Source organism: Pterocles gutturalis, unplaced genomic scaffold (assembly GCF_000699245.1).
Source record: "Pterocles gutturalis isolate BGI_N339 unplaced genomic scaffold, ASM69924v1 scaffold37700, whole genome shotgun sequence".
NCBI classification, from domain to species: domain Eukaryota; kingdom Metazoa; phylum Chordata; class Aves; order Pterocliformes; family Pteroclidae; genus Pterocles; species Pterocles gutturalis.
In genome coordinates, this window is record NW_010144623.1 from 1 (window position 1) to 26,054 (window position 26,054).

General features: G+C 41.4%; 1 protein-coding gene across 1 annotated transcript; it reads left to right on the forward strand.

Annotated features, from left to right (window-relative positions):
- The first annotated feature begins 2,092 nt into the window (after nt 1-2,092).
- On the forward strand, nt 2,093-24,600 carry MYB (v-myb avian myeloblastosis viral oncogene homolog). The gene is made up of 14 exons (XM_010085155.1): nt 2,093-2,248; nt 3,820-3,891; nt 4,529-4,621; nt 5,021-5,241; nt 6,785-7,019; nt 7,815-7,895; nt 8,283-8,387; nt 9,700-9,959; nt 12,970-13,110; nt 13,508-13,622; nt 13,709-13,834; nt 14,515-14,625; nt 15,263-15,370; nt 24,484-24,600. The coding sequence occupies exons 1-14, from the start codon at nt 2,093-2,095 to the stop codon at nt 24,598-24,600; spliced, it is 1,941 nt and encodes a 646-aa protein (XP_010083457.1).
- Nucleotides 24,601-26,054: the final 1,454 nt, after the last annotated feature.

The window sequence follows — 26,054 nt, forward strand, 5'->3', positions numbered from 1 at the left end:
TCGGGACTGTGGCCGGCGGTGCCAAATAATAAAAACTTTTCGAGCAGCACCGAGGGACCGGTTGGCTAAAGGAGCTACCGAGCGTCCCGAAAGCCCTGGGCCCTTTTCTCCTGCTGGGGCGCACAGGTGGTACAGGGGTTTTGCTCAGTGCTGCGGTGCCAGCGAGGCCCCGGTTTGTTTAAATAAACGGGTTGCATTACTGGCACCGCGCTTCAATCGTTTTAACCTGTTCGCCTCTGATGTTCTGCTGCTGTTGCCGAGTGGCGTCTCGTCTCTGCTGTGCCTGAAACGCTGTCGCCGTGCAGGAGGTGTCGCTGATGGATGCATACCTGGTGCTTTTACTCTCTGCGAAACTTAATTTTCAAAATGATACTTGGAAATTGAGCCACAAAACTTCCTCTGGCACATGGGCAGTCTCACAGCTGTCTGCATGTGTCACTTAGAAAAGTGAATCTCCTTTGAGCAGGGGAAGGAGCTGCCACGTTGGTCGCAGCTGGAGCATGCGAGCTTTGCTCAGGCGTGCCACCCTGCCAAAGCCCGGGAGGCTCCGGCTGCAAACAAGGGGTGCGCGCTCACCTTGGCCGTGCAGAGCAGGAGCTTCAGTCAGTGTTTCCCCCAAATGGCTCCATGGGCTGGGGAACGGGGAGTGAACCGTGGGGCCAGGCGGGCTGCAGGACAGGGGCATCCTGGGGGAGAATTGAGGGTGGCAGCGACAGGCTGGGTGGGTTGGTGAGTCAGGGGCCACCCGGCAGAGGCTCGGGGAAGGCCACACACATCACGGCAGGCTGTGGAAAAAAACTTCGATGTGTAGCATAGTTTTCGTGGCACACGCCACAGGCCAGAAAACAGGGTTGAAGATGTAAGGTGTGATTAGCCCACTGTACTTTAAAATAATATATGTTTAACAGCTTGCGTTTTGGAGGTGTTTGCATCTTGACTAACAGTCTCTGGGCTTCGCTGCAGCTTAATTTAAAAAGTGATCTCCTGAAAACAGGTTAATGGGATAAACAATGCCTGATAATTTTAATGTCTTAGTCATGCCTTAACATACCACAGCATACCATGAGATGTATCACAGTTTTTAGTCTCATAGCATGACATTGTCTCTTTTCTAGCACTTGGGGTTATAATTTCTGAGCTGACGTGTCAGAACTGCTGCCCATATCTTAACAATTGAAAATAAAATACTGCCCACCAGAAAGACAACTTCTGTTGCAAAACACTGTCTTTTAGTTTTAGTTACCTGATTAGAGCGAGTGCTGGTTGTGAAAACAGTAATAGAGTCCTTTTTACCCATAGACAGCCTCTGGGGAAATCCCTTAGTCATGAATTAGGTGAGTATCAGAGTCTTTCAAAAACAGTAGGAGGTATTTAGAAATGGAGTAGAGGTAATAAAGTCTTAACTTAGAAATGGATAGTATAAAATGGCCCAATCATTCATTTGTTGGTTGCAGGATATTAAATATACTTGTCCTCAGCTCTTGTCTGCCCAGACCCATAAATGGCAGGCACATTTTTTATTAGAGCTTATTGCATGTTAATGTCACCACTTCCTGGCTTTACCTAATTATAGGAACTTTTGCCTTCATACATAGGGTCCATAACCATATTTTCAAACAAGGTTATTATTGGTTAACTTTTTGTATTTTATACACAGTCTGTTTTATTTGGGAATGACACAACTATCTGCTCTATTAAACATACAAAAATGCTAATATTTTTCAGAATTTATGGCACAAGTTAAAGACTTTGAACATGCGCTTGTGTAATGGACACAGCCTCTAGTTCTCTTTATTGTCCCAAACACTGTATTTTAATTTTAAGCCCTCATTGGTTGAAAGTTTGCCAAATGTGTAATTCACCACTGATCTAACAGTATGAGCAGGTCTAAACATGCACAGTAATATGAAGGTTGCCAACCCTTTGCTTGTATCTGTGGATACCAAAAACAGCAGAACCAGTTCAGAATACGAGAACAACAGAATGCAGAACAAAATCTTGTTGTGCAAGTTTTAAAACTTTTATCTGAGTAACCTTTGTAAAGATTGTAGTGGGATTTTTTGTGCTTTGTAATTAAGTAGCTCAAGTCCTCATGTTCCGCTCTGTGTCTCACTGTGTTTCCTTCTGCAGTATATATAGTAGTGACGATGACGAAGAAGATATTGAGATGTATGATCACGATTATGATGGTCTGCTTCCTAAGACTGGAAAACGTCACTTAGGAAAAACCAGGTGGACCCGTGAAGAGGTAAATCCAAGTTCATTCATCTCCTGCATGTAAAAAGACGGGCAGAGCATGGATCACATTCTTCTCCAAGTTGCTTATCTGCAAAATAACTTCAGTGATAGTCCCATGTATATGAATGAGGACAAACTTTTTGACCCTTTGGATACATTCGGTGTTTTGTTTAAATTTGAGGATCGCTCTTCTCTTTTAAATAAAATGTAGAAGCACGATTTTTTTATGTCCACCAAGGCCTATGTTACAGGTATGTGAGTCTCCATGTAATCCCCGTTGGAGAAACAGATTAAGAGTCACCTGCAGCAAGGCTCGGTTGTTACTGCTGCCTCTTTTTGTTTGAAAGCAGTTGCTATGTGAGAACTGACGTGTGTTCAGTGTCCCACAGCAACAAACAACTGTGTCAGAAACTGCTGCAGTCCTTTTGTGCATTTAATTGTAGCATTATGATTCCAAGTGGAAATAAACTAAAGGCTGGAAGAAAGAAATCCAGCAGTATCAAAATTGAGCATTCAAGATGTATTTTGTTTTTGAAGGTCAGAATGAGTTTGAGTCACAGTACCCTTGTGCTGACTTTCCAAGTAAATTGTGGAGTCGAACTCCTTTGCCAGGTGGATATCCTGTGGCCATTTAACTGGTTTGAGTTTATTGCGAAATACATTAATACAATTCTTAAGCTATGTTTTGACTTTCTCCTCTCTAACAGTGTGTATTGATACATAAACAGTGGCAGGTCACCTCTTGCAAGCATTTTACATTTTTTTTAAATCATTGTCTGCTCTTACAGAGGTACGTGTGTTTGTGATGTGGACTGGGAGGAAGGGGTGGCTGTGGACCCCAATGGCCACTTTCCTGTCACATGAACTGGGAGCGTACTGATGGGGGAAAGGGAAGGTTGCTCCCCTCCTCTGATCTCTTGGGGCAGTTCTCCCTTGTCTTACACTGTCTCGATCTTTCCCAGTACATGCGATAGGTTTCTTTTGTCTTTAGGGCCTATATTTCTGGCTTTATAATTAAAAATATTGGGCCAAATCTCTTGCTATTGTAAGCATGCAAAGCTCCCTCACAGTGATCAGGACCAAAAAGGAGTCATTAGTTTTATTGTGCATTCATTGTACACATATGCAGTGAGCAAATTACTGGAACTCCCGTTACTTGCAAGACACATAAAGCTTAAGGCTGTGTCCCCGCACAGCTGGGTCCCTGAGTGTCACTGAATTTTATTGTTGTTCTGATGCCTGGCATCTAAACATCCATGCTCTCCTGAAAATCCAGTACAAGAATAACAGTTACGTTGGTTTGAGCAGTAAAATGGGAATGTATCATGAAAGTCAAAGAACTGCACAGAAAAAGTCAGGCTTTCTCCTGCAGCACAGTAAAGAACCTACCGAAATCCACAGGAGTAGAAAAATCTCCTGATTTAGGCAATTAAAAATATGAGAAGACTACAGACCACCTCCCCTCACATTCAGGATGCAGAAATAGATGCATAACAGAGGCAATTTTTGTTTTGCAATGTACTTCATTTGCATTATACGAGATTGCGGTATTAATTATGTCTGTTTTTTTTGATGATTCAGGATGAGAAACTGAAGAAACTTGTGGAGCAGAATGGCACAGAAGACTGGAAAGTCATCGCCAGTTTCCTTCCTGTAGGTGGATATTGGTTTCTGTTTCCAGTTCTAGTGTCAACTCTTTATCAGAGGTTTCCAAGTTAGGGAAAGGGGAGTGGTTGGTTTTAGTTATTTTTTGCGGGAGATAGAAGACCTCCACAGACAGAGACCTCAGAAATTTAGTTAGAATATTGTGGAAACCCTTACCTTAATTTTCCTTTCATTTCTCAGAAAGGGTTGGAAAAAATCAAATGAGCAAAAATTGGGAGGGGTGTTGCACATAGATGGTCAATGTGACACTGAAATGAAATGTCTGAGCGCAGAGAAAAAATCCCTTTGATGAATTGTAAGTGTGGTTTAGAAGGTAATTGTTTTGTGAACACCTTGGCTGTTGTAGAAATACTGCATGTGAAAGCATGACAGCTCTTGTGCCAGATGGTGAAGATTCAGTTTGCGTAGTTTTGGCGATACAGTCATCACTGCAGGAATGATGGAAATATTATCTAGTTCAGTGAGCAAAGTGGTAGCTGAGCACCTTCTTCTCAGACCTACTATGTCACTCCGTATTGTTTAGCTGAAATACACCGGGAACAAGTGTACCTAGTTAAGAGTGTTATCACTCTACATTCGTCTTGCCTAAAGAATGATCTACTTTGCATATTTTACATTTCACTAGAATCGGACGGATGTTCAGTGCCAGCACCGATGGCAGAAGGTACTAAACCCAGAACTTATCAAAGGTCCGTGGACTAAAGAGGAGGATCAAAGGGTAATCAGTTTTCCTTTCCATCTGATTAATGCCTTACCAGTGGATTTCATGTGTTGGGACAGAACTCCTAGAGACTTTTATGGTATCAACACTAATATGGCCAGAAGCAGACTGATCCTATAGTTTCAATGCTTAGTATTTGTGTCATTTTCTACACAAATTAATTACTATCCCTTTGTGGCACTGTAATGTAGAAATACAGTTGCAAAATGTCTTAACTATTACCAGATTTTTCCTTTTGGGTAAAAGTATAAGTGGGAAGTGGGGAATCTTAATTGTGTGTTAGTTTTACTGTGGCAATTTTGAGAAATGTTGTTGAAAATATTGCTCCACCACAGAAAAATTTCATTGATTCGTTATGCATCTAAATACAGGCAGTTTTTATGTCCTTCTTTGAAGGTAATAGAACTCGTGCAGAAATACGGTCCAAAGCGCTGGTCTGTCATTGCTAAGCATTTGAAGGGAAGGATTGGAAAACAGTGCAGGGAGAGGTGGCACAACCATTTGAATCCAGAAGTGAAGAAAACCTCCTGGACAGAAGAGGAAGATAGAATTATTTACCAGGCACACAAGAGGCTGGGAAACAGATGGGCAGAAATTGCAAAGTTGCTGCCTGGACGGTAATGACATATACCTTTAGCTCTTAAATAGGAAAAAAGGAAAAAGCTGCAGGTCTGAGCACTATGTTTCAGTTGCCTTGGGCTGCACATTATAAATAAAAAAAAATTTGGAATCAAAACCTGGAAAGCCAATGACATAGATGTGCATTTTTTTCAGAGGGGAACTGTGCTGTTTGGGCAGTCCATAGATCAGTACGCTATTTTTATATGCTTTTAATGTTTGCCATAAGTAGAAAAATCCTGTAACTAGAGGAAGACCGTAACAGTTTCCTAAATGTCTGTGCAATCTTATTGGTGCTCAGAATAACTGTCAAAATTGAAATTGATTTAACAGTGAAGGATCAGGCTCTGCGAGTGGAACATAGTTTACATTCAGCTAAGGGTATACCTTCAACATGAAATCTGGTCTCTTTATTCAAAATTATTTAAGAGAGGGCTGCTTCAATATTTGTAATTGCTCCTGAATCATCCAGATGATTTTGACCTGTTGAAAAACCATGTATAAAACAGGAGAAACTGACTTCCTCAAACTCTGATCCTGGATATACATGTCTCATTGAAAGCTTCTGCACAGCTTGCACTTAATTTTAGAAATTCAGTTTCTTACTTGCTCTATAGTAAAAGTGACTCAACATAAGGGGTAGTCAAGCAAATAATGTAAGCAAGGGAGAGGTTGCCCTTCCCATTTTTATTCCTGCTATTTGGTGAAACATCTTGAAGATCTAAATATGATGCCTAAGATCATGACAGCCTTTTAAGCAGGCATTCCCTAGGCTGCTTTCACTTTCTAGAAAAAAATAAGAAAGGAATTACCCGCTGGAAAGTTTTTCTGTAGCTTCCACACATCACAAATAACCGCATTCAACAATACTGTGCGGTGGTGATGTTTTTCAAATAGAGGACCTGTTTCTAAGCATACTCTTAAAATCTCACAGACTTGAGAAGTTTTATTTTTCTGACTCATATGTGAGAATTTGAATCTCAAGTTTTCTGCAGTTAAGAAAAATCCCAACATCTTTGTTTACTGAATTTGTGTGTATAGCACGATGTTGTCATTGTCTAGGTGGCCAGTTGGAAAGCCGCTTTGAAGTTAGTCTTCACAGCTGTTCTCCGCAGTCTTTCTTTCCAGAAATGAGATACAATAAAACTCCAGTGCAACATTAAGATGTAGGAAGATGATGCTGGCAGTCCTTTAGGGCAGCCTAAAAGGGGTGCTAGCCTTTGCTGTCACCTCACCTCATGGGAATGAAGTGAAGCTGAAGTTATTAATTTCTTACATTTTTAGGACCTAAGGCTTAGAGATTGCTTCCAAAAGTACACAAACAAATGTACCCCATTTAATTTTTTTCGCTGCTTTTTTTTACTGAGCTTCTTTCCTGAGGAGTTGAGGGTAGCGTTTGTAAAGGTGCGGGCAGGAGGAAGGTCAGAGAACAGCTCGAGGTCTGCACATAAATGCCAACAGCAGTTTCCTGCCCATTAATCTCAGTCTGAATTGGAACGCTCATTTTTAAAAATTCCTCAAACATACATATTTGTGTTGCAGAACTGATAACGCTATCAAGAACCACTGGAATTCCACCATGCGCCGCAAGGTTGAGCAGGAGGGCTACCTGCAGGAGTCCTCCAAAGCCTGTCACTCCTCAGCAGCTGCCGGCTTTCAGAAGAGCAACCACTTGATGGGCTTTGCCCACAACCCACCTTCTGCACAGCTGCCAGCCGCCGGCCAGCCCCCACTGAGCGGTGACTACCCCTACTACCACATCGCCGAGCCAGAAAATGTAAGCGCCTGAAAATAGGGTTGTTTTTTCATTTTGTTTTGCTGTGCCTGATTTCAGGAAGCATGAAATGTTTTCTCCCAGTCTTGGTAGACTTGTATGCGTTTGATGTCGGCTGAGGACCAGTTTGACTTAGGCATCATTCAGTGATGAGAATATGTACATTTCAAATGGATTGCCGGCACTCAGGTGCTGGAATCAGGTTCAGTGTTTTTAATATCTTATAAACGGTGAACATGTTTTCAGTACGGTTTCTTATAGTGCTAAATATTGCACTTGTTGAAAATCAGTTGAATCTGGTTAATTCTGTGTTTTATGTCAAAATCTCCCACGTCCCTTCAGTAATATTTTGTTTGGGGGTTGCCTGTCAGAACCAAGTAAGCAAGCATTGCTTTTAATCGGATTCCTTTTCCTATTAATGATTAATAATGAAACTGGCTGCTGCTTCAGACAGTTACATTGCGGAGTTTTATATGATAATAAATTGCATCTTTTGCATTTTCACTTCAATTTAGAAAAATCTTACAAATACATACATAAATTATTCATCTTTTCTCATTCAGGAAGGGTAGATGCTTCATATATTCATTTTCTTTCTTCCTCTGTAATGCTCACTGTCATGTTCCTAAAAAACTGTTTACTTTTCGTGTAAACATTGTTGGGTTTTTTGCTATTTCATCTCCATAGATTATAAATACTAAGTGACTAAAACCAAAGTATGTTTAACACAAATTCACAGTGCAGGCAGACAATATGATAAAAATAATAACTTTCAGTGTCTTTTGCTTTTTGGCCTAGGTCCCTGGTCAGATCCCATATCCAGTAGCACTGCATGTAAATATTGTCAATGTTCCTCAGCCAGCTGCTGCAGCTATTCAGGTAGATAACTTGAATATCATTTCAAGAGTCAATTTGTTAAACATTTGATAAGTCAAAATGCAGATACTGTACATGAAGGAAACATTTTAATGTAATAAGTGTGAAGAGAGAAAATGGGGAAGGTGGGGGAGTTCAGACATGGCTAATAATTGCTTCTTCTGAAGTGTACTTAAAACACAGTATTTGACATCTGGTGTGTAGTAGCTTTCACTTTCTCCATTTCAAATGTCTACTGAAATTCAGCAGGGACTTTGGTAGTGGAAAACACAATTGACATTTGTTTCATCTTTGAGTCTGTTGTAACCACAGGACGGCAAGCCATCAGCATTTACTTGCTACATCCTATCAGACCTTTATCTTTTCTTTTCCCTTAACTCTTAATTTCAGAGACACTATAATGATGAAGACCCTGAGAAAGAAAAGCGAATAAAGGAATTAGAGTTGCTACTAATGTCGACTGAGAATGAACTGAAAGGGCAGCAGGCATTACCAGTAAGACTGTCACTGTGTGCTTGGATGGAGGGATAGCAGCGTTACCCCAGTGCTTGTCTTTCTAACTTTTTACTCCCCCTCTGCCTTTGATACTAATCAAGGCTCTATATTTCCGTTTTAAAAGGATGAAACATAGCACATATATGATCTGTATTTGCTTTGTAAATTCTTTTATTGAAAAAAAAGGCAAACAATTGGCAGGTATTTTACTTTGCAAAGAGGGAGCAGGGCTGGGCTCTGTAACATGCCATAATATTGGAAACACGATGGTTGTATAAAAATGAAAAATCCCACAGATCTTAAGTCAATGGGATCAGCATTTCTGAAAGTGTGCAATGGTTCATGTGATGAAAATGTAGTGCCTGTACATTAGGTTTTTCTTCTCTATTGCATTCTTTCCTTCAGCTGTGTTTTATACACTTTGTAAGCTTCAGACTTGGTGCATGTTTGACAGTTTGTTTTACTTCTCCGAATAATGTTAGATTCTTCGTAACTGCATGTGTGGAACAAATGCTGGCTATTACTGAATTCTCACACTTCGTTGTATATGCCATTGGATGTTCATGTGTGAAAACCCTTATGTAATTCCTTAACACCACCACCAAAGCCAAGAATCCCCAAATCGTTTTTGAAGATAGGTGATAGCCAGCAGATTCTTTTTTTGGGTAATATTTAAATTAATAGTAAACCAGCTTCATGCATGATACGTTAGTTTGGCCACTTTTTAACTTTAGTTAATGTTTTGCAATTTCTTCTGTTGCATGATCACACTGGAAAGAAACTTCTGTTAATTTGTTCTTCTGCTTTCCTAACCACGTTGATTTGACAGCCTCTTCATTGCATTGGTGTAAGCTGTAGCTTTAGACAGGGACAGAAGAAGAAAAGGAGATAAGCAAACAAAAGCAACTCTAACTCTTAAACCCTTTAGCCTTCTACAGTGCTGAGTGCTCAGTAGGGAAATCCTGCCGTTTCTTGCTTCTCACAGAAAATGGCTTGCAGACACTTTTTGAGCTTTTGGAGTAACACAGTATGAATCGATTGTCTGTTAGTAATGATATACGCTCATAATCCTGGAAGTAAATTATGAGGTAACTTTGGGATAACAAGTACAATGCCAATATTACTTAAAACAAGATCTTGCACTGATGAAAGGAAACATCTTGACAATTGTTTCATAGGCATAAGCTTTTAGATGATGATGCAACTACTTTTATCTTTCCTTCAGTGGCATCTGACACCTTGTGCAATTTCATTGCTAAGTTCCTTCTGCCTTCCCCCCCCCTTTTCTTTTTTTTTTTTCTTCCTCCTTTAGACACAGAACCACACATCAAACTACGCTGGCTGGCACAGCACCATGATTGCTGACAGTCCCAGGACCAGTGGTGATGATGCGCCTGTTTCCTGTTTGGGGGAACATCACCACTGTACTCCATCTCCACCAGTGGATCATGGTTGCTTACCTGAGGAAAGTGCATCCCCTGCGAGGTGCATGATTGTTCACCAGAGCAACATCCTGGATAATGTTAAGAATCTCTTAGAATTTGCAGAAACACTCCAGTTAATAGACTCCGTAAGTAGACTTGCTGCCTCAGGTGGATTCTTGCGTGGTCAAGGAGTAAGGGGAGAGGAACTGGGACTGTCCTAAATGAGTTTTGGGTTTTTTTCCAAGTGACTTCTAACTGCTACAAGATCTGAAGCTTAGCTTCTGACATAACAAAACGCGGCTGATCATAAACGAAGCCCTCAAGTGTGGATGTGTATGGTCTTTGTGGGTGTCTCCCTTTCCTGCTACATCTTGGTCTGGGAGTGTGATTTTTTAACTAACTGCGCAATAGGAGCTTGAAACAATCTCTGGGTATCAAGCCTCCTTAAAATAAAATCAGAGACATAGTGAAAGATTATAAACAATGAAATGATATTTATATTTGAAGTGACACAGGCTGTAGGTTTATGTGTAGCTGCTCATGTATATGCATCAGTTTCTAAAAGTTTTTGTTGTAGCTTTAATAGGTGCTTCTTAGAGTTTAAGCAGCTTGCCCTGGCATATGTGAAGACCTGGAAAAGTGCATTTTAAATGCCAAGTAGCTGACTGACATGGCCATGGGCCTTTTCTCATTGTGGTCTCTGGCATACTGTATGTAGCAGAAGTGACACATTGAAATATGTTTGTTGGTGGCATCCTCCTGCAGCAGCAGAGGTGTCTCCTTCACACAGCATCACATCGCATTCAGTATGTCCAGAGCAGGCATGAAGGTTAGGAGGAGACCAGTCTTGGTTTAGACCCCAAAGCACACATATGTTGGTAGCGAAAAGCACTGTCTTCTTACCAAGCAGAAGACCCTGGGCAAGTAGATAGTAAGGGTATCATTTGACTCATTGTTTCTTTAGGGACTCAGTTGCCAGCAACACTACTGAGATGTTATTTTGATGTGATCAAGGTATATATTGAAAACACAAATAAGCATTCACAGTATTACTACTCAAATGGACAGGGTCAAGCTGAATTGAACTGGGAAAGACTTTGCTGTTGTTGTTGGTTATGGGCATATCTTAGTGCTGTATTTTCATGAGGTGGCACTATACACTGTCTTATAGCTCCCTGCCTCCCACGTTGTTTCAGGATCCTTCATCATGGGGTGATCTCAGCAGTTTTGAATTCTTTGAAGACACAGACACTCCGGCTAGCAAAGCTCCCTCAGGCAAAGTTGCACAGCTTCAGCAAAGAGGGGCCAGTGCTTGTAGATCTCAAGGACACCCCATCACAAACCTGAGCAAAGTCATGTCGAGTCAGGGCTCTCCTGGCTCACCAAAGTCCTTGTCATCTGCCTCACAGGGCAGCACGGCTCCGTGGGTCCTTCTTCGCAGAAGGAGAGGGCACTCCAGCCCCTTAGCCAGTGGCCACGTTAGCACCTTGGTCCTAGCTGATGACAGCAGCTCAACTCCTCCTAAGTGCTCCCCTGTCAAAAGCCTGCCCTTCTCTCCCTCGCAGGTAGATCAAGACTTCTGCACAGATGTTACTAATTCTCAAAAGTCACCCCAGCCTTAACAATTTAGAAACTAATCCTTTGGAACAAATGAGTAATTACCGTTGCGCTTGTTGATTTCACTCTGTGTTTGAATCTTCTTACTGCTCTTAGTCTTCACCGCTGAGTTCAGATCATCAGCAAGCTAACTGTTGATTCTCTTCTTTTAAATTCGTCTGTGGGGCTTGGGTTTGTTTGTTTGTTTGGGGTTTTTTTTGGATCATTTTTGTAGGTGAATACCATTGTTTGCTTTGCTCTTGCTGTTAACTCCTTCAGCTACTAGAGTTTAACATTTCCGATCATTTGTAATACTTTTTCCATCTCTGTCCACTTACAGTATGATTCATTGACCTAGAAAACCCCAAACTGCATTTAAATAGCAATCAGGTTGTGAGACAAACTGACAACAACCAGAAAATTCAAATCATGCCGTCTTCAACCTGGGCCATGTGGGATGGAGTGGAATAGAAATGAGGAGAAAAATGGCCTGTTAAAATGGCCTGGCGTGCATTTCCAAATTCCTGTCAGTGGTTGCTTTGTTTCACAGCTGTAGCACTATTTAAAAGTGTTTTGGTTTTTTTGTTTGTCTGCTTGCATTGGTTTTGCCTTGGTTTGGCTTTAGTCCTTGAACTCAGAGAAACACTGTTTCATCAAGGATAGTAAAAGACTGTATGGAATTATATTCCACTGTTTCTCCCATTACCTATTACATATTTTAATCATATATAATTTATCCAGTGAAATCCACAATTTGTTACATGCCATATTTTTATAAAGTGTATTTTAAACTGATGCAAGTTGAGTCTAGAAGGTAATACAGCGAATGGTTGTCAGAATAAAGGATACCACTACCCTCACAGATTTGTAGATACTAGAAACGGAAACAATATTTTAGGCTACTAGGTAGAACTCATGAAAAAGCAATTTTCTCCAAACTAATACTGCCACCTCCTTTTTGGTCCACTGTTTCCATTCCAAAACACTCCACAAACCTATCACAGGTGGCAGTTTTCGTTTTATGCTGTGAAACAGAACACTTTGTTTTGAGAGACAATAGGAAATTTATTTTCCTGTCATAAACACTGTATTTACTGCCTTTAAAGCACCTAGATTCCTCATATAAATCTTTGTGTAATTTAGCCCCATTTCCTGTGGGTTTATTCCTGAAACATCGCTTACTCATTTTCACCCAGGTCTTACTTGGGCACAATGCTCTTAACATTAATTAAAAATTATTTGCAGAAAATCTAGATCAGGCTTTTAAGATTTGGCTCTGAAAGTGATAGAGAGTGTTTCTCATTGGGATGGAGTGTCATTTTCTTTGTAACTTCCCTCTCTAGAAAGGCTCATTTTAGCTTCCTGAGTGCTCCAGACAGACTGCTGAGTATTGTTTTTCCATGTAGTCAGGTACGCCACATACACCTACCCGCATTGTAGGGTCAGGAGAATCACTTGTGTCAATCCAAAGGAAATAATTTATTTTTCATTTGTTCAATAATGTCAACTTAAGAAGTCAGCCTTGTAATCTGGCTGTTCCTGTTGATTTTTCCTTTCCCTAAAAAAAACACTTCATCCAACCACGAAAACCTGAACCCGGACAACCCTGCACTAACTTCCACCCCAGTGTGTGGCCATAAGATGGCTGTTGCCACGCCGTTCCACAGGGACCAGACTTTCAAAGCTCAGAAGGAAAATCATGCGTAAGTCTGTTATCATGTCTTGTCGGATTCATGGGGACTCATTTCTTCAGGTTTGCACACAGCCAAAGTACTGGGTCACTGTATGCTTCCTGCAGAATTGTTTGCTAACACATTCAGATTTTTCTTAGTTTGGAGTAAAACTTCTGCTTTATAGCTGTTGAAGTAGGTTATTAATATAGAACAGGCACACATATAGACTCACCAGTTTTTTAAATAAAGCCATTCCACCTTATCACAGGTAGATAGATGTTCCGACAGAAAAACAAAATGGATTATAGGATTGCAGGAAAATGTTGTTCCGAATCTTACAGCAGCCACTGTCTATATGCACATATTTTTGTAAAGAGGTAGTATTTCCAAGCATGTTCCTTTAAAGTTTTTCTCCCTCTTTTTAAAGTTTCAGAACTCCAGCAATCAAGAGGTCGATATTAGAGAGCTCTCCAAGAACACCCACTCCATTCAAAAACGCACTTGCAGCTCAGGAAATCAAATATGGTCCTTTGAAGATGCTGGTAAGAAGGAAACAATGATAAAAGTTGCTTTGATATTAGTGCAGAGGGATGTTCTGGGACTTGGATATAACGTTTCTTCCTTTCAGCCTCAAACTCCGACTCATCTTGTAGAAGATCTGCAGGACGTTATCAAGCAGGAGTCCGAGGAATCTGCAATAGTTTCTGGGCTACATGAAAGTGGACCCCCTTTGCTGAAGAAAATCAAACAAGAGGTAAATCTCAAACTTACCTGAGGCAATTTAATTCAGTGCTCTTTGCTGAGAAACTTAAACCAATATCTTTTCTGTTAAATAGCTGTGTCTGTTTTTCTTTCATGTGAGCCCCAAGATCTTGTGTCGGTTCTATGTAGTATACTAGACATGCCTAATTCATCTCCCATTGATTTCCATAGAAGTCTTTCTGCTGTTTTCAGCAGGGGATTGCTTGGGCTGTTCTAATGCAGTTTTTGTTTGAAACTTAAAAAGAAAAAAAATTAGACAGGAATTTGGATTGAATCTTTCTAATATTGGTGAAAACTATAGAGGAACCCCACGGGGCCCAAGCTCCATGGAGTGACTTAGAAACCTGAACGTTTGAGGACATTGCATTGTATTACTTTGTCACTAAAGTTCTAAAAATACATATATTCTCAATCCTTTCTAAGGGATTAAACTCCTGAATACTGACAGAGCACTGAGTGCAAGTATTCAAAGTTTTATTAGGTGGTGATTTTTTTGAGAACTTTGGAACTTTTTTCTTCTGCTAAGAGCAAGGGTTCTCTAACAGACAGTACTGTATACATGTATTATGCATGGCTGTGAAGAATATTTATTCAGTTTATTAAGCAACCGACAGATAAATCTCCTGGTCAATTAGGGACTGGTTTTTATTGTGGTATCTGTCTTGCTTTCAGGTGGAATCTCCAACAGATAAAACTGGAAATTTTTTTTGCTCGAATCACTGGGAAGGAGAAAACCTGAACACTCAGCTCTTTACACATGTGTCTGCTATGGAAGATGTGCCAGTAAGTGCAAGTTTTCACATCACCAAATGTTTTTTCTGTTTTACATCCCCTGTTGAGTTCTTAAATGCAAGAGAGAGAATATTTTGTCTGACCTTCCTCACAAGTAGGCGTTATTCATTATTTCCATATCGTTTTTCTGTATTAAGCATAAGGAGCAAAATCCAGCTCTGAATTAGATCACTGTAATGCCTCCAGAAGGTAGCAGAAGTTGCAGTCATTGTGCAGCCCACAGGCTTTGTAATGAGCCTGCACTTGGAGGATGCCTGCACCTGCGTATAGAAATGACTAGGTCACGGAGTTAGAACTGGTAAAAGAAAGAGAGAGTCTGTTTTGTTTTGTGCAAGGGAGGCCTGGCGTGAGCACAGTTCCCTTTGCTTCACCAGGACTATTCAATGTTGTTGTTCTTGCACTTGGGAGTTTCACTGGATGAAAAAGCTTTGCGTGTGACAATGCTCCTGCAAAGCCACATCCCAGGGACCCCAGGCTGAGATCTGTTTCCAGGCAGAGTTCTCCATCTGTGATCATGCCCAGTGTTGCATCCTCTGCAGTCAGGTGGAGTTTGCTTTTAATGTGTTCAAGTTCAGGTTGTTCTCTTGAGTTGCTGAAAACCTTTTTTTTTTTTTTTTCCCTTATTCAGAATCTTCTTACCAGCTCCATTTTGAAGATGCCCGTGTCTGAAGATCATGGTAGCTTTCACAAAACATTTGCAGTACCTAGGAACAGGCCACTGGGTAGTCCTCTGCAGGTAAAATATTATTTTATTAAAATACCCTTTGTGTATAAAAATATATACATATATTGCTTTCTCGCAGACTGGTTTTGAGTATGTAAGAATGAAACATTCATATGAAGGTGGTTGAGGATCTCACTTTACCTGTGCAGCATGAGGATGCAGTGGCTACAGCTGTGCCAGGAAGCTGAACAGGGAAAAGCTCCGTGCGTGGGACATTGTAACTCAGCCGGTTCCAGTGTTAAATTGGTAGGATTGAGAATTAACATGGGCCAGGGGCTTTTTCTTACAGAATTCTTGCAGGTGGCTCTGCTGTTTTGGAGAGCAGGAGGATAGAGTAGGGTGGTGGTGGCCAGCATTTATCCCTGGATATACTTGGATACCTATTACATTGGGCCTGATCCAAAGCCCACCAGGTCATTAACAGCCTCTTTGTCAACTCTGGTGGACAGAAATCTTTAAGAGAATGAAACACAGTGTAGAGAGTGATCAGTTATCCTTCCAGCACAGCCCCTATTTTTGAGGTAGATTAATAAGTGATTTTATATCCCTTCTCCACATGGGCAAATTGAGGGAAAGTGTACCATTCCCCAGGGTGAGTCACTGTCAGAAAGGAAATTATAACTCTATAGTTCCTGCCTTTCAGACAGTCCATATGGCTAATCCTTGCTTTCCTCCCTCTTTCCAGGATTTACACTAGGGCTTATTTACAGTAGGAAGGAATGAACAAAACATGGTTTTGATTAAGCATCTCTAGCTTGGCATTATAAAGCGACATACTAAAATTTCACACATGTCCCTGTTTGTCACAGTTTGCCATGGAGTAGGTCTGTATTTTGCGTTGCAGAATCAATCATCTGATGATAGGCAGCTTTGGAAAGGAGGGACTGTATCTCCCCTTGGCGTGGGGGTGTCCATAGGGACCAAACCCTCACACTCCCTGTTTCTTAGCTGCACTGTGGTAGATGGCTCAGAGGAGGGTCTGAACATCCATGGTCTCTGGGTTAGGGCAGTTATTTAGGGACAGAATTCAGACCATGTCATGGAAAAGGAGGGCTCCAGCTTTGCAGGGAGTTGCTGGGGCTCCCTGGCCGGCCTGTGGGAGGAGGCAGCGGGTGCTGGTGTCCTCAGCCCCGCTACCTTGCTGTCCATGGCCCCCAGACAAACTTGGGGCTCCTCCAGAGGTTTAGGGCAACATTTTCAGGCAGCAAAAGAGTATGTTGTCGGTTGTCCTGTTAGTGGTAGTTGCCTGAACTCTGCTTGTAGTAAAAACAAAGCATCTGAGGTGCTTGTAGAATAGGATCTTTAGATCTTTGGCATAACAGTGTTATGTTTCCTGCTATCTAAAAATAATTTCTTTACAAGCTGCTGTAAATGAAAGGGCTTGTTTAACCTTCTCACTCATGCTGATTTCGTTCAGGAAGTTTACATGAGTCAATTTATGGGCCGCACTGAATCCCATTCTTCAGTCCTTGCTCAGGAAAAGCCTTGAATTTTGTATGTTAAAAGTCAGGTATTCTCATTATTTGGATAAAGAAAACTTTTCCTCAAGTTGGAACTGAGTTAAAAATTACTTCCCAGTTCATCTCAGTGTTTAAAACCTGTTGAACTGAAAGAAAAAGCAGTTCTAAAAAGCCCTGAAATTAGTATTTAATATTCAGCTTCTTGGCGAATCAGTATGAAGGTAAAATTACTCTTTCTGACGATGAAGAAACATTGAGTATTTCAGCTGAAATGTAATCCTAAATGAAGAATGAGGGCAGAGGTGTCTGTGACGGTGGCACAGACAGCTTTTTCAGAATGAAATGCAGATATTTTATAACAGTGCAGTATCGTCTGCTGGTAGTTGCGCTCTGTGAATTTGACTTAGTATCATGGTTAAAAGGGGGGATCTGCTTCATCCCTAGTAAGGCTGCCTGACTTCACTTCAGAGGGGAGTTTGGCCCCATACAGCTCAGAAAGGACACGTGGTCTGGCTCTCGTTCATGCCAGAAACCACTGCTGCTCTGCCCTGACACTTCTCCCCCTCCATCCCAGTGGAGCTGGACGTTGTGATGAGGATACAGCACGTCTAAAGGGAGTAAAGAAATGGAAAATGTTAGCATTTGTGCTTGATTTTGACTGGTAGCATTTTGTATGTGACCAGTTTTTAGCACATTCTTATGCTTCTAGTTTATAAGTTGGTATATCGCCCACATACCTGTACACACACATGGATGTACAGATGGTCTTTGGACTAAATCCATTGATTGCATGGAGGTAGACATGAAGCACCAGGCAATGCATCTGGGTGAAATTTAATTGTGTCTGCATGTGTTTACGTTGCTGCTGTTAATATTTTGGGCCTGATCCAACTGTTTTTACTTAGGCAAATTCTCATTGACTTCAGTCCAAGTAAGAATTATAGCACTCTCTGCACCTTGGGATATGTGTGTGGAGAGAGAAGAGAGAAAGAAAGAGAGCACTGAACTTTTTTTTTTGCCAACATGCTTTTAATATGCTTGGTTCTTAAAATTCTGTTTTCTTTTAAATTTTAACTTGCTTAAGAGGGAAGTAGCATACTTACCAGCTTGCAGTATTTTTCATTGCTTTAATAATTTGCACTGCATTTACATAAAGAAAAAGATAATTTGCTAACAATAGGCTCACTAAAGTGCCTGACAACTTACTGTGTTGCTGTTAAGTTCCAAAGGAGGCAAGAGTAACAAATGTTCAAAGCAATCTCTAAGGGTATTTTTTACTGCATTTTGGTCATACAGCTGATCATACGCAACTTAGCAAATAATAGTTGATGACCTTATCAGATAGCATGATATGATTCACCATCACTTAGCAGGAACAGCGTGTTGCATCATTTGGCATGTGAGGTCAGGTAGCTGCATATAACTGTCAGTGTTGCACTACAGCAATGGGAGGAAGAGTCCCCTTAGACCTGGGAAGAGTTTGGGCTTCATCCTCATTTGATCCCCTGGTTAAATCTCCGTAAACCACTGGATGTGTAGGATCTTTCTGGTAAGGTAGGAAGGTTCAGCCAGCTTTTTTATCCTGCATGGCAAATCTCACGGTTGTGCATTGGGTATTCTCTTCTTGGCAGGAACAGGAGATGTCTCACCAAACCCACGTGTTGCCGTGGCATGGAATTACTCTTACACTCTATTGCATGGATCCCAACTACTTCTGCTTTATATCGGTGGAGTTAGCTACAACCTATATTTTTGCATCCTATATTTTTGTCACTCAGACAATACTTAGTTTCACTGTAGGGGGATTCTGGCCTCACTAGGAACTTTTCCAAGGGTTAAGATTTTGGGATAACATGAAGCCCTTATTGAGGCAGGCTGATGATCTGTACTGAGCATTTGCTTGAATAGTGCCTCATAAGAGGTTATGTAAAAACTCTGTGGCCATTACTGGGTAAATGTTATGTTTTATTTCACATTCTGTTCTGTAGGAAATCAAGTAGCAGCACATAATACAAACTATCCTAACAGACATTTTAACAGATGGAAAAGTAGGCTAAATCATAGACCATCCACCTCACCCTGCAGGCTATCAAAAGACACCATGAAATGGAACCTTTTAAGAAAATAGCACTGCTTTGATATCTTCTTCCCCCAGTAACAAAGGAAACAACACAAGGCAGAAGCCCTGCAAGCTAAAGAGAGTGTTCTTCAACCCCGAGCTCCTGTCACTTTCCATTTTTTAACCACAGACTGACACGTTTCAGCTCGAATTTCCTGACTTTCAGCGGTTTGTGTAACCATTTTCTTTAAAGAGTAAGTTTAAAGGATTTTAAAACAGTTACTTAGTTAACCTTCTCAAGACTGTGAGCTGTCATTAAGCTTAATTTTCTCTGTTTAAAAAAGTGAAATGTGGAATTTCATTTGCAGCTGGTTGTCAGACAAAACGTACAGGCAAAGCAGTGTACTCTCCTGCAGCAGCAGATGTTCTCTGGTTTTCCTCCATGGCTTTTTTGAGTCAAGAAGATCCCAAAGTCTCATCCTCTTCTTTGTTTAGTCAGGGGAGAGGGGAAAGCACACTGCTCAAGTCCCAGGAAGGTTCAGATTTGCACAGCAAGGGCAGGCAGCCCTGCAGGTTTCCCTCCCTTGTGTTGTCCCTTCTCTCCCCAGTGGCTGCTGTGTCCAGGAGCTGCTGGGCACAGCTGAGGGAAGTAAAAGAGGTTGGAAGTTACAGGTCAGTCATTGCATATTTTCCTTCCAAGGCAGCAGAATTGAGGTTGCAAATGGAGCCGGAGTTATCGCTTCCCCAAGCAGGCAATGGTCTCTCGAAAGAAGAAAAGTGACAGGTTAACTGTCAGCCATTCGCAGCAATGTGTTCTGATCCATGAATAAAAAGAATTACTTAACGACAAAACTAGAAAGGGACCAAATACCCTAATGTGAGTTGCAGGTGCTTAGCCCATTTCCACATCTCCCCCATTAATCTTACTTGGAAAGCTCACACATCTCAAACAGGAGTTAACAGGGTTAAGCTCTTAAAAGCCCTACCAAATAACTCTTTCTAGCTCTGATATCAGGCTTATAATAAAAGCTGAAAAGTTGGACCATCTTACTGTCTCACATTTAGCAAGCTATATTTCTCATCAACTGGGGAAGCCCCAGAGTTTAGGAAAAGGCTGTCCCGTGCCCCAGAGGAGAACTAGCAACATGAGCAGAAATAGTGCTCTGCCTTAGTAAATTAAGTAAATTCATTTGTGGTCACTTGAGTATTTAATTAGTCTTTACTGTCTGTTCTTGGTAAGTAAAAGGGCTTCTCTTGGTTCTGCATCCTTACAGAATAGAAAGCCAAACTATTGTCCATGGATCTGTCTTCTAACACAGTTCTTTGCCCAAAGATTTTTACTACACTTCCATCGGTTTGGGAGCTTGGTACTGCGGGACTGCAGCAGTGTTTGGTTTTGGCATCCACTCCCTAACACAAACGGTGTCATAATGCAGGAGCTTTCTTCAGCAATGCAGACAGCACATGAAAAGGCGGTCCAGGCTCTGAGTGCAGAAGGACTAGTTCTATTAGAAAAGCACCTTTCCACAGTCTTTTCTTTCCTTACTCTGGTCTGTTTTCTCTAGATGGTCCAAGTTTTTTTTTCAAGTGCTTTAACTGGATATCCCAGTTAGAGCTCTGACAGTTTGTTTACAGTTTGCATCTGCCTGAGGGCAGCTGAAGGCACGATAACAGGGTAAGTGAGGTAGTTTTGCTGCCAGGAGAGGGTTGTGCTGCTAGGATTACTGAGATTATGAAAAAAAATGACCCTGGGAGAATCACATGGCTGGAATTGTACCATGGGTCTGTAATTTTATCCTGTGGAAACTCACAGTAGTATACCACCTTCTCCTCCCCATTCCCTGTTTTAACTTAAAGAGAGAAAACTGCTGTGTGTGGAAGAGAAGAATACAGCTGGAAGTACTGGCTGAAAGGGCTTAAAGTCTTTTAATTGTCAGCAATACTAAGAGTAGTCTGCCGCTCTTTGGGGCAACAAAAGAGTGTATATATATTGAATGAATTGTACTGTGGAAATCCCTTCCTTTCCCGGTTGGATAGGGATTTATGTGCCAAAACGAGCAGCTTACTCTTAGATGGATGAATTTAAGTAGGATGAACCCACTGAATCAATGAAAACCTGCCCATCAATTTCCATGGGGTTTGGGTCTGGCCTTTGTGCTTCTCGTTACAAAACTTTTGTGTTTCCGTCTGTTGATTTGCAGTTTGGACCTTTAAATGTGACAGGGGAGATGCAATGAGCATTCTGTAAAAGGAGCGGTCTCACTTGGGTTTCTGTGCTGTTTTCCTGCATGCCTCTATCTTTCTGCCCAGGTCTCTTCTCCTTTTCTGTGTTTGCTGAGCACTGCTTTCTGTGAGGTGCTGCCCCTTTCCTGTAACAGACCCCTGGCCATGCTCACTGCGGTGCTGGCGTGGAGGGAGGCATTGTGCTTTTCCCTTTTTTACCAAGGGATCCCGTAGCTGTGCGTGCCCGTGGCTGTCAAGGCACTCTGCCTGGGTCGGAGCACCCAGCGCTCCCTGCCAAGGAGGGAAGGAAAACTTCTCTCTGCGTCGGGATGGCTTTCACACGTGCCTCCGGCACCGCGCTGCAAGGCAAAAGCATTGTGCTTTGTTTTGTGTTGGCTGCTGAGAGACAAGGCTTCAGACAGAAAATGTTTATTAAAAATACCCACTTTAAATGTCATCTGAGTTCCTCAGGATAGAATTGAAAACTATCTTACTAAATATGCTGCTTCAGAAAATGAACTGCTTTGGGTCAAATTCTGCTTTCATTACTAGAGCAAAGCTCTCACCACTGTCAGAGACTGCAAAGATAGTCTCTTTTTATACAAATTATCATAAGAGGAAGAAAAATAGTGTCATGTATTTCTGGGAAAATAATACAAAGGTCAAAACTCTGTGGGGAGATTCTCCTGTGCAGTCTCTTTGGCAAAACTTGAGTGAGTTGTTTCAAGCAGACTGGAGTCAGGGTCTAGCTGACCCTCCTGTCACTGGCCGTGTCTGCTCACCGGTGCTTCCCGGGGGCTCCGGAGCAGCCCAGCCCAGAGGGAGGGCAGAGGGTTACTGCCCACCTGCACAGCCACTGCGGCGCTGACATCAGGTTAAACGAAGACCAGGCTTTCAATGGAATGAGTGACATGTAGCAGCCTGCTGAGATGTTGAAGATATCAGGATACAGATTTATTATTTTTTCTTTTCTAAGCACATGGCTGTTAATACAAAGAGCTCAGTGTAGATACTAACAAGCCTAATTTATGAAATCGGAACACTCCTTGCCTGAAGTTACTTCTGCTTTTTAAAAGTTGACATACTGTGACAGATGGACTTTTCCTTATATGTTTTCAGTTATTTAGGGAACTGCTGATCTTACTTTTCTATAGCGGTGCATTTGAGCTTTGAGAGATCATGGGGAGATATCGATTGGACACATATTTTTGTCCTTTGAAATGATGGATATTCTGGAACTACCAACTGCTTTTGAGGTGTATAGACCAAATCTGATTTCTAAGTAAATCCGATGGCATTGTACCAGGCATTAATTTGGTCCCTGATGCAAATACCTCTAAAGTAATAGGGTAAAATATTCACAGGTGCCTGAGTCCTACTGAGGATGAACAGGAGGCTGTCAGGTCCCAGCTGATGTAGGTGTCTTTGTCAAAGTTACCCTGGAAGTGTTGAACCAAAACATAAAAGAAGCCGTGGCATGTTGTGTGCATGTCTGCGGCATGCAGAAAGTATGTCACACCTGCTTTTTGGCTGTGGTGTATGCCCTAGGCTGAGCCACAGCACAAGGTATACAGCCAGCCCAGGTTGAACCACTCTAGAAAAGAGGTGTATGGCACGTTTGTTCACTTCACAGATGCATCTTTCCCACAAAAAGCTGCAGAAACTTAATGATTTGAGGCCTGACCTGGTTCTCCGTCACATGGGTGACTCCCACTGAAGCTCAGGAGTTTTGCCTGCAAAAAGGCATCAGGAGCAGAGACAACGTTTGGAGCTTGGCTACAGAGAAAACAAAGCCCCGTCTAGGGAAGCCGAGCAGAAGTTTACAGAGGACTAACACGCTTGCCTTCGTCTTGGCCATGCTGCTTACTTATTCATTGGTTTCTAGACTATAAGCCCTCTGAGGCAGGGAACCTTGGACCCTGTGTTTATACCAGTGCCCTGATAAGGGCATGTTATGAGAAATTGTCTGTATTTCATATGTTGCCCAGCCTATCTGTCTCAGATAACACTGCTTATAGTCAGAACAGCATTCTCTAAATGTTTAGGCCAGAGAATAATTTAAGGGTCCTCTTGCACAGTTAGCACCTAGAAGGAGCAGCATAAAGAGCCATGGGCATGCAGGGACAGTTCTGCTCTTAGCAGATGGTTTCCAGTCCACTAAATTATCCGTCACCCAGTGTCTTAGATGTTGGGAAGGCTTTGGCCATCTCATTGAGCAATGTAGATCTTGAGCTGCAAAGATGATCCTTGTTGAAAGCAGAGGAAAATAGAGAAGGCTTTCTATTGACTTGTCTTTTTTGGTGGACCTTGGCCACAGACCTTCTCAATCTTCAGCAGTTCTGGGATCTCCTTGCTGGCAGGCAGCCATCTGTTGAGCACAGTCGTGGGCATTTTTGGAATGCAGGGTATTCATGCAATTAGCTCCATCTAATAATAGAGTTTTTATTCCGGGCTTAGTGAGTATCTCAATGTGGAAAGCAGACACACTGAGTAAGTGAAAGACTTCAATAGGAAAAAAAATAAGTGTGTGTAAATGTATCTGTATACTGGTAAATTCCAGGAGCTTTGAAATTTCATTACTGTTCATAGCTCAAGGCAATGAGAAACTTCTTATGTGTAGTGAGTAAATACAGTGCGCACAGCCCTCTGCAGATATGTTTATCTCACTTTAACATTATCCTAAATGGAGTCTGTAACCTCCATAAATACCACAAGAAGTGAAATGGCTTACACGATAATTAAAATGCTGTTTCTGACGAGAGTCATCCCCCCCTGCCTCTTCTCCGTTGCCGGAGGAGCTCTGCTAATGGGCATGTGCTAATCGCTTTGCACAGGTGAGAGCAGCTTTGAGCATGGGACTTTTTGTTAGCTGTGGTCAGGCTGTCAGAATTGTCAGGTTTGGTTGGGGAACGCAGGGGCAGAGCAGCTATATTTCTAGAATGGAGGTTTGGCAGTAATTTGTGCATGGTCATAGCACCGGCCATTACAACTTTGGGCTTTAGCCAGTCTCTGCCCTGTTGACTGTAAAGTCCACCTGGAAATAAATTATTTTTTTTAGACCTTTCACTGAAAGGAAGGGTTAAAGGCAAGGCTATAGATAAAGCCTTGTAGACAAGACAGTATTGAGGGAGAAGTAGGGAGGTTTGGATCCTGACTCTTGCAGTGTGCCCCTCTGTGGGTCGTCTGGTCTCCTGTCCCTCCGGTTGGTCACTGAGAAGTGGGGGTGATATTTTTTTTGCCTATTGTGTTGAGATTTCAATTTCTCTGGAGATGGGACAACATGTTCATGCAACACTTCATTGCAAGCGGGCCTGGCTTCCACTGGGGTGGTGAAAAAATTGCATGGCCTTCACCCCAAACCTCTCTGCCTCCTTCTCATGCAGCATCTGAACAACGCCTGGGAGTCAGTGTCCTGCGGGAAGATCGAGGATCAGATGGCCCTGACGGATCAGGCACGCAAGTACATGGCCGCCTTCCCCACCCGGACTCTGGTGATGTGAAAGGGTCAACAGACAGAGAAGCATTATGGTTTTGAGAACACTTCACCTCCACTGGGAAATTCCTGTTCCTCTGTATGAAAACTTTCCATGAATGGGAGAAGAGCCTATCTTTGTTGTGGTACAACAGTTGGGAGCAGCACAAAGTGCATTTAGTCACTCAGCATATATATATATTTTTTTTAATAAATGATACTTGCCTAAATTATTAGGTATTAAGTTTGAATCAGTAATTAATGATCTTAAGTGCAGACTTATAATAAAGATAATTTTTTTGTACTTTTTGAGATCAAGCAGACCTAATACACCAGTATTGTTATTTCAGTGATGTGCTAGCCAGGGGTAGGGTTTTGTTTGTTTATTTTTTTAATTTTTTTTTTAATAATAAAAGAGCAGGTACTCAAACAGATATATTTTAAATCACTGAACAAAACACATTGGTGTAAAATATTGAAGTGAAAAGCATTACTACAAACTCTAGTCTGTGCAAAGGGGGAAAACTGATCAAGATTGTGAATGCTCAAACATCCATGTCTCTTGAAATATTCTTACATTCTGTTATGGTTCTAGACCATTATACATTGTGTGTTTCTGTTTGGGGGGGTAATTAGCTTGCTTTAAAAAAATATTACTGTATGAAACATAGATTTATGAGAAAAATTATATTTTTATTCAGTAATTTAATTTTGTAAATGCCAAATGAATACTGTGTTTTGCTGCTACAGATCTTAGTGTTTAGACATGCTGCTAGTGTAAAAGGAGCAGTAGAGCTTTATATGGAAAGAAAACAAATGTTGATGTTAGCTAATTCACTATGCACTAGCATTTCAGACCTTTTAAATTTTTTTACATCTTTTATCTTTTTTCCCCTTTTTTTATAAGCAATATTTTTGAACACTGTTCCTGGGTGATTTTTTTTTTTGTCTGGATGTGTTGTTTTGTTTCTCATTGGTTTGTAACAGCATGCATTGCACCTTCATATGTTTGGGAGAACACTGTCTTGTTCATGTTGTCTGTTTTGTTCCTTGTCTACCTAATTTTTCCCTAACTTGGGCCCTGTGTACTAAATCAGGTTCTTAGAAATACATGGTTCTTTGTACTGCCATACCAAATCTTTATTGATATGGCAAAACACTGATTTTATTTTTTTATTTTTTTTATAACAGCCTCTGACTTTGCTGCCTTAATAGCATTTCGTGCAGCTTCATCTGCACTTAATTTTTTATATGACAATATATACTGCCTTGTAGATAAATAAAGTGTGTTCTTTTTTACTTAAACCCACATGGTCTCCTAATCTTGTTTGTCTTTAGTGTTTTGGCACTGTTGTTATAGGCAACAATCAAGCCGAGAAGTTTTTTTTCCAGCACACTTGGATAAGTAAGGAATAGAGTTTTGCAAACCATAAGTGGCCTCGACATCTTCAGTTCTCATCGACTGTTAAAGAAGTGGAAGGA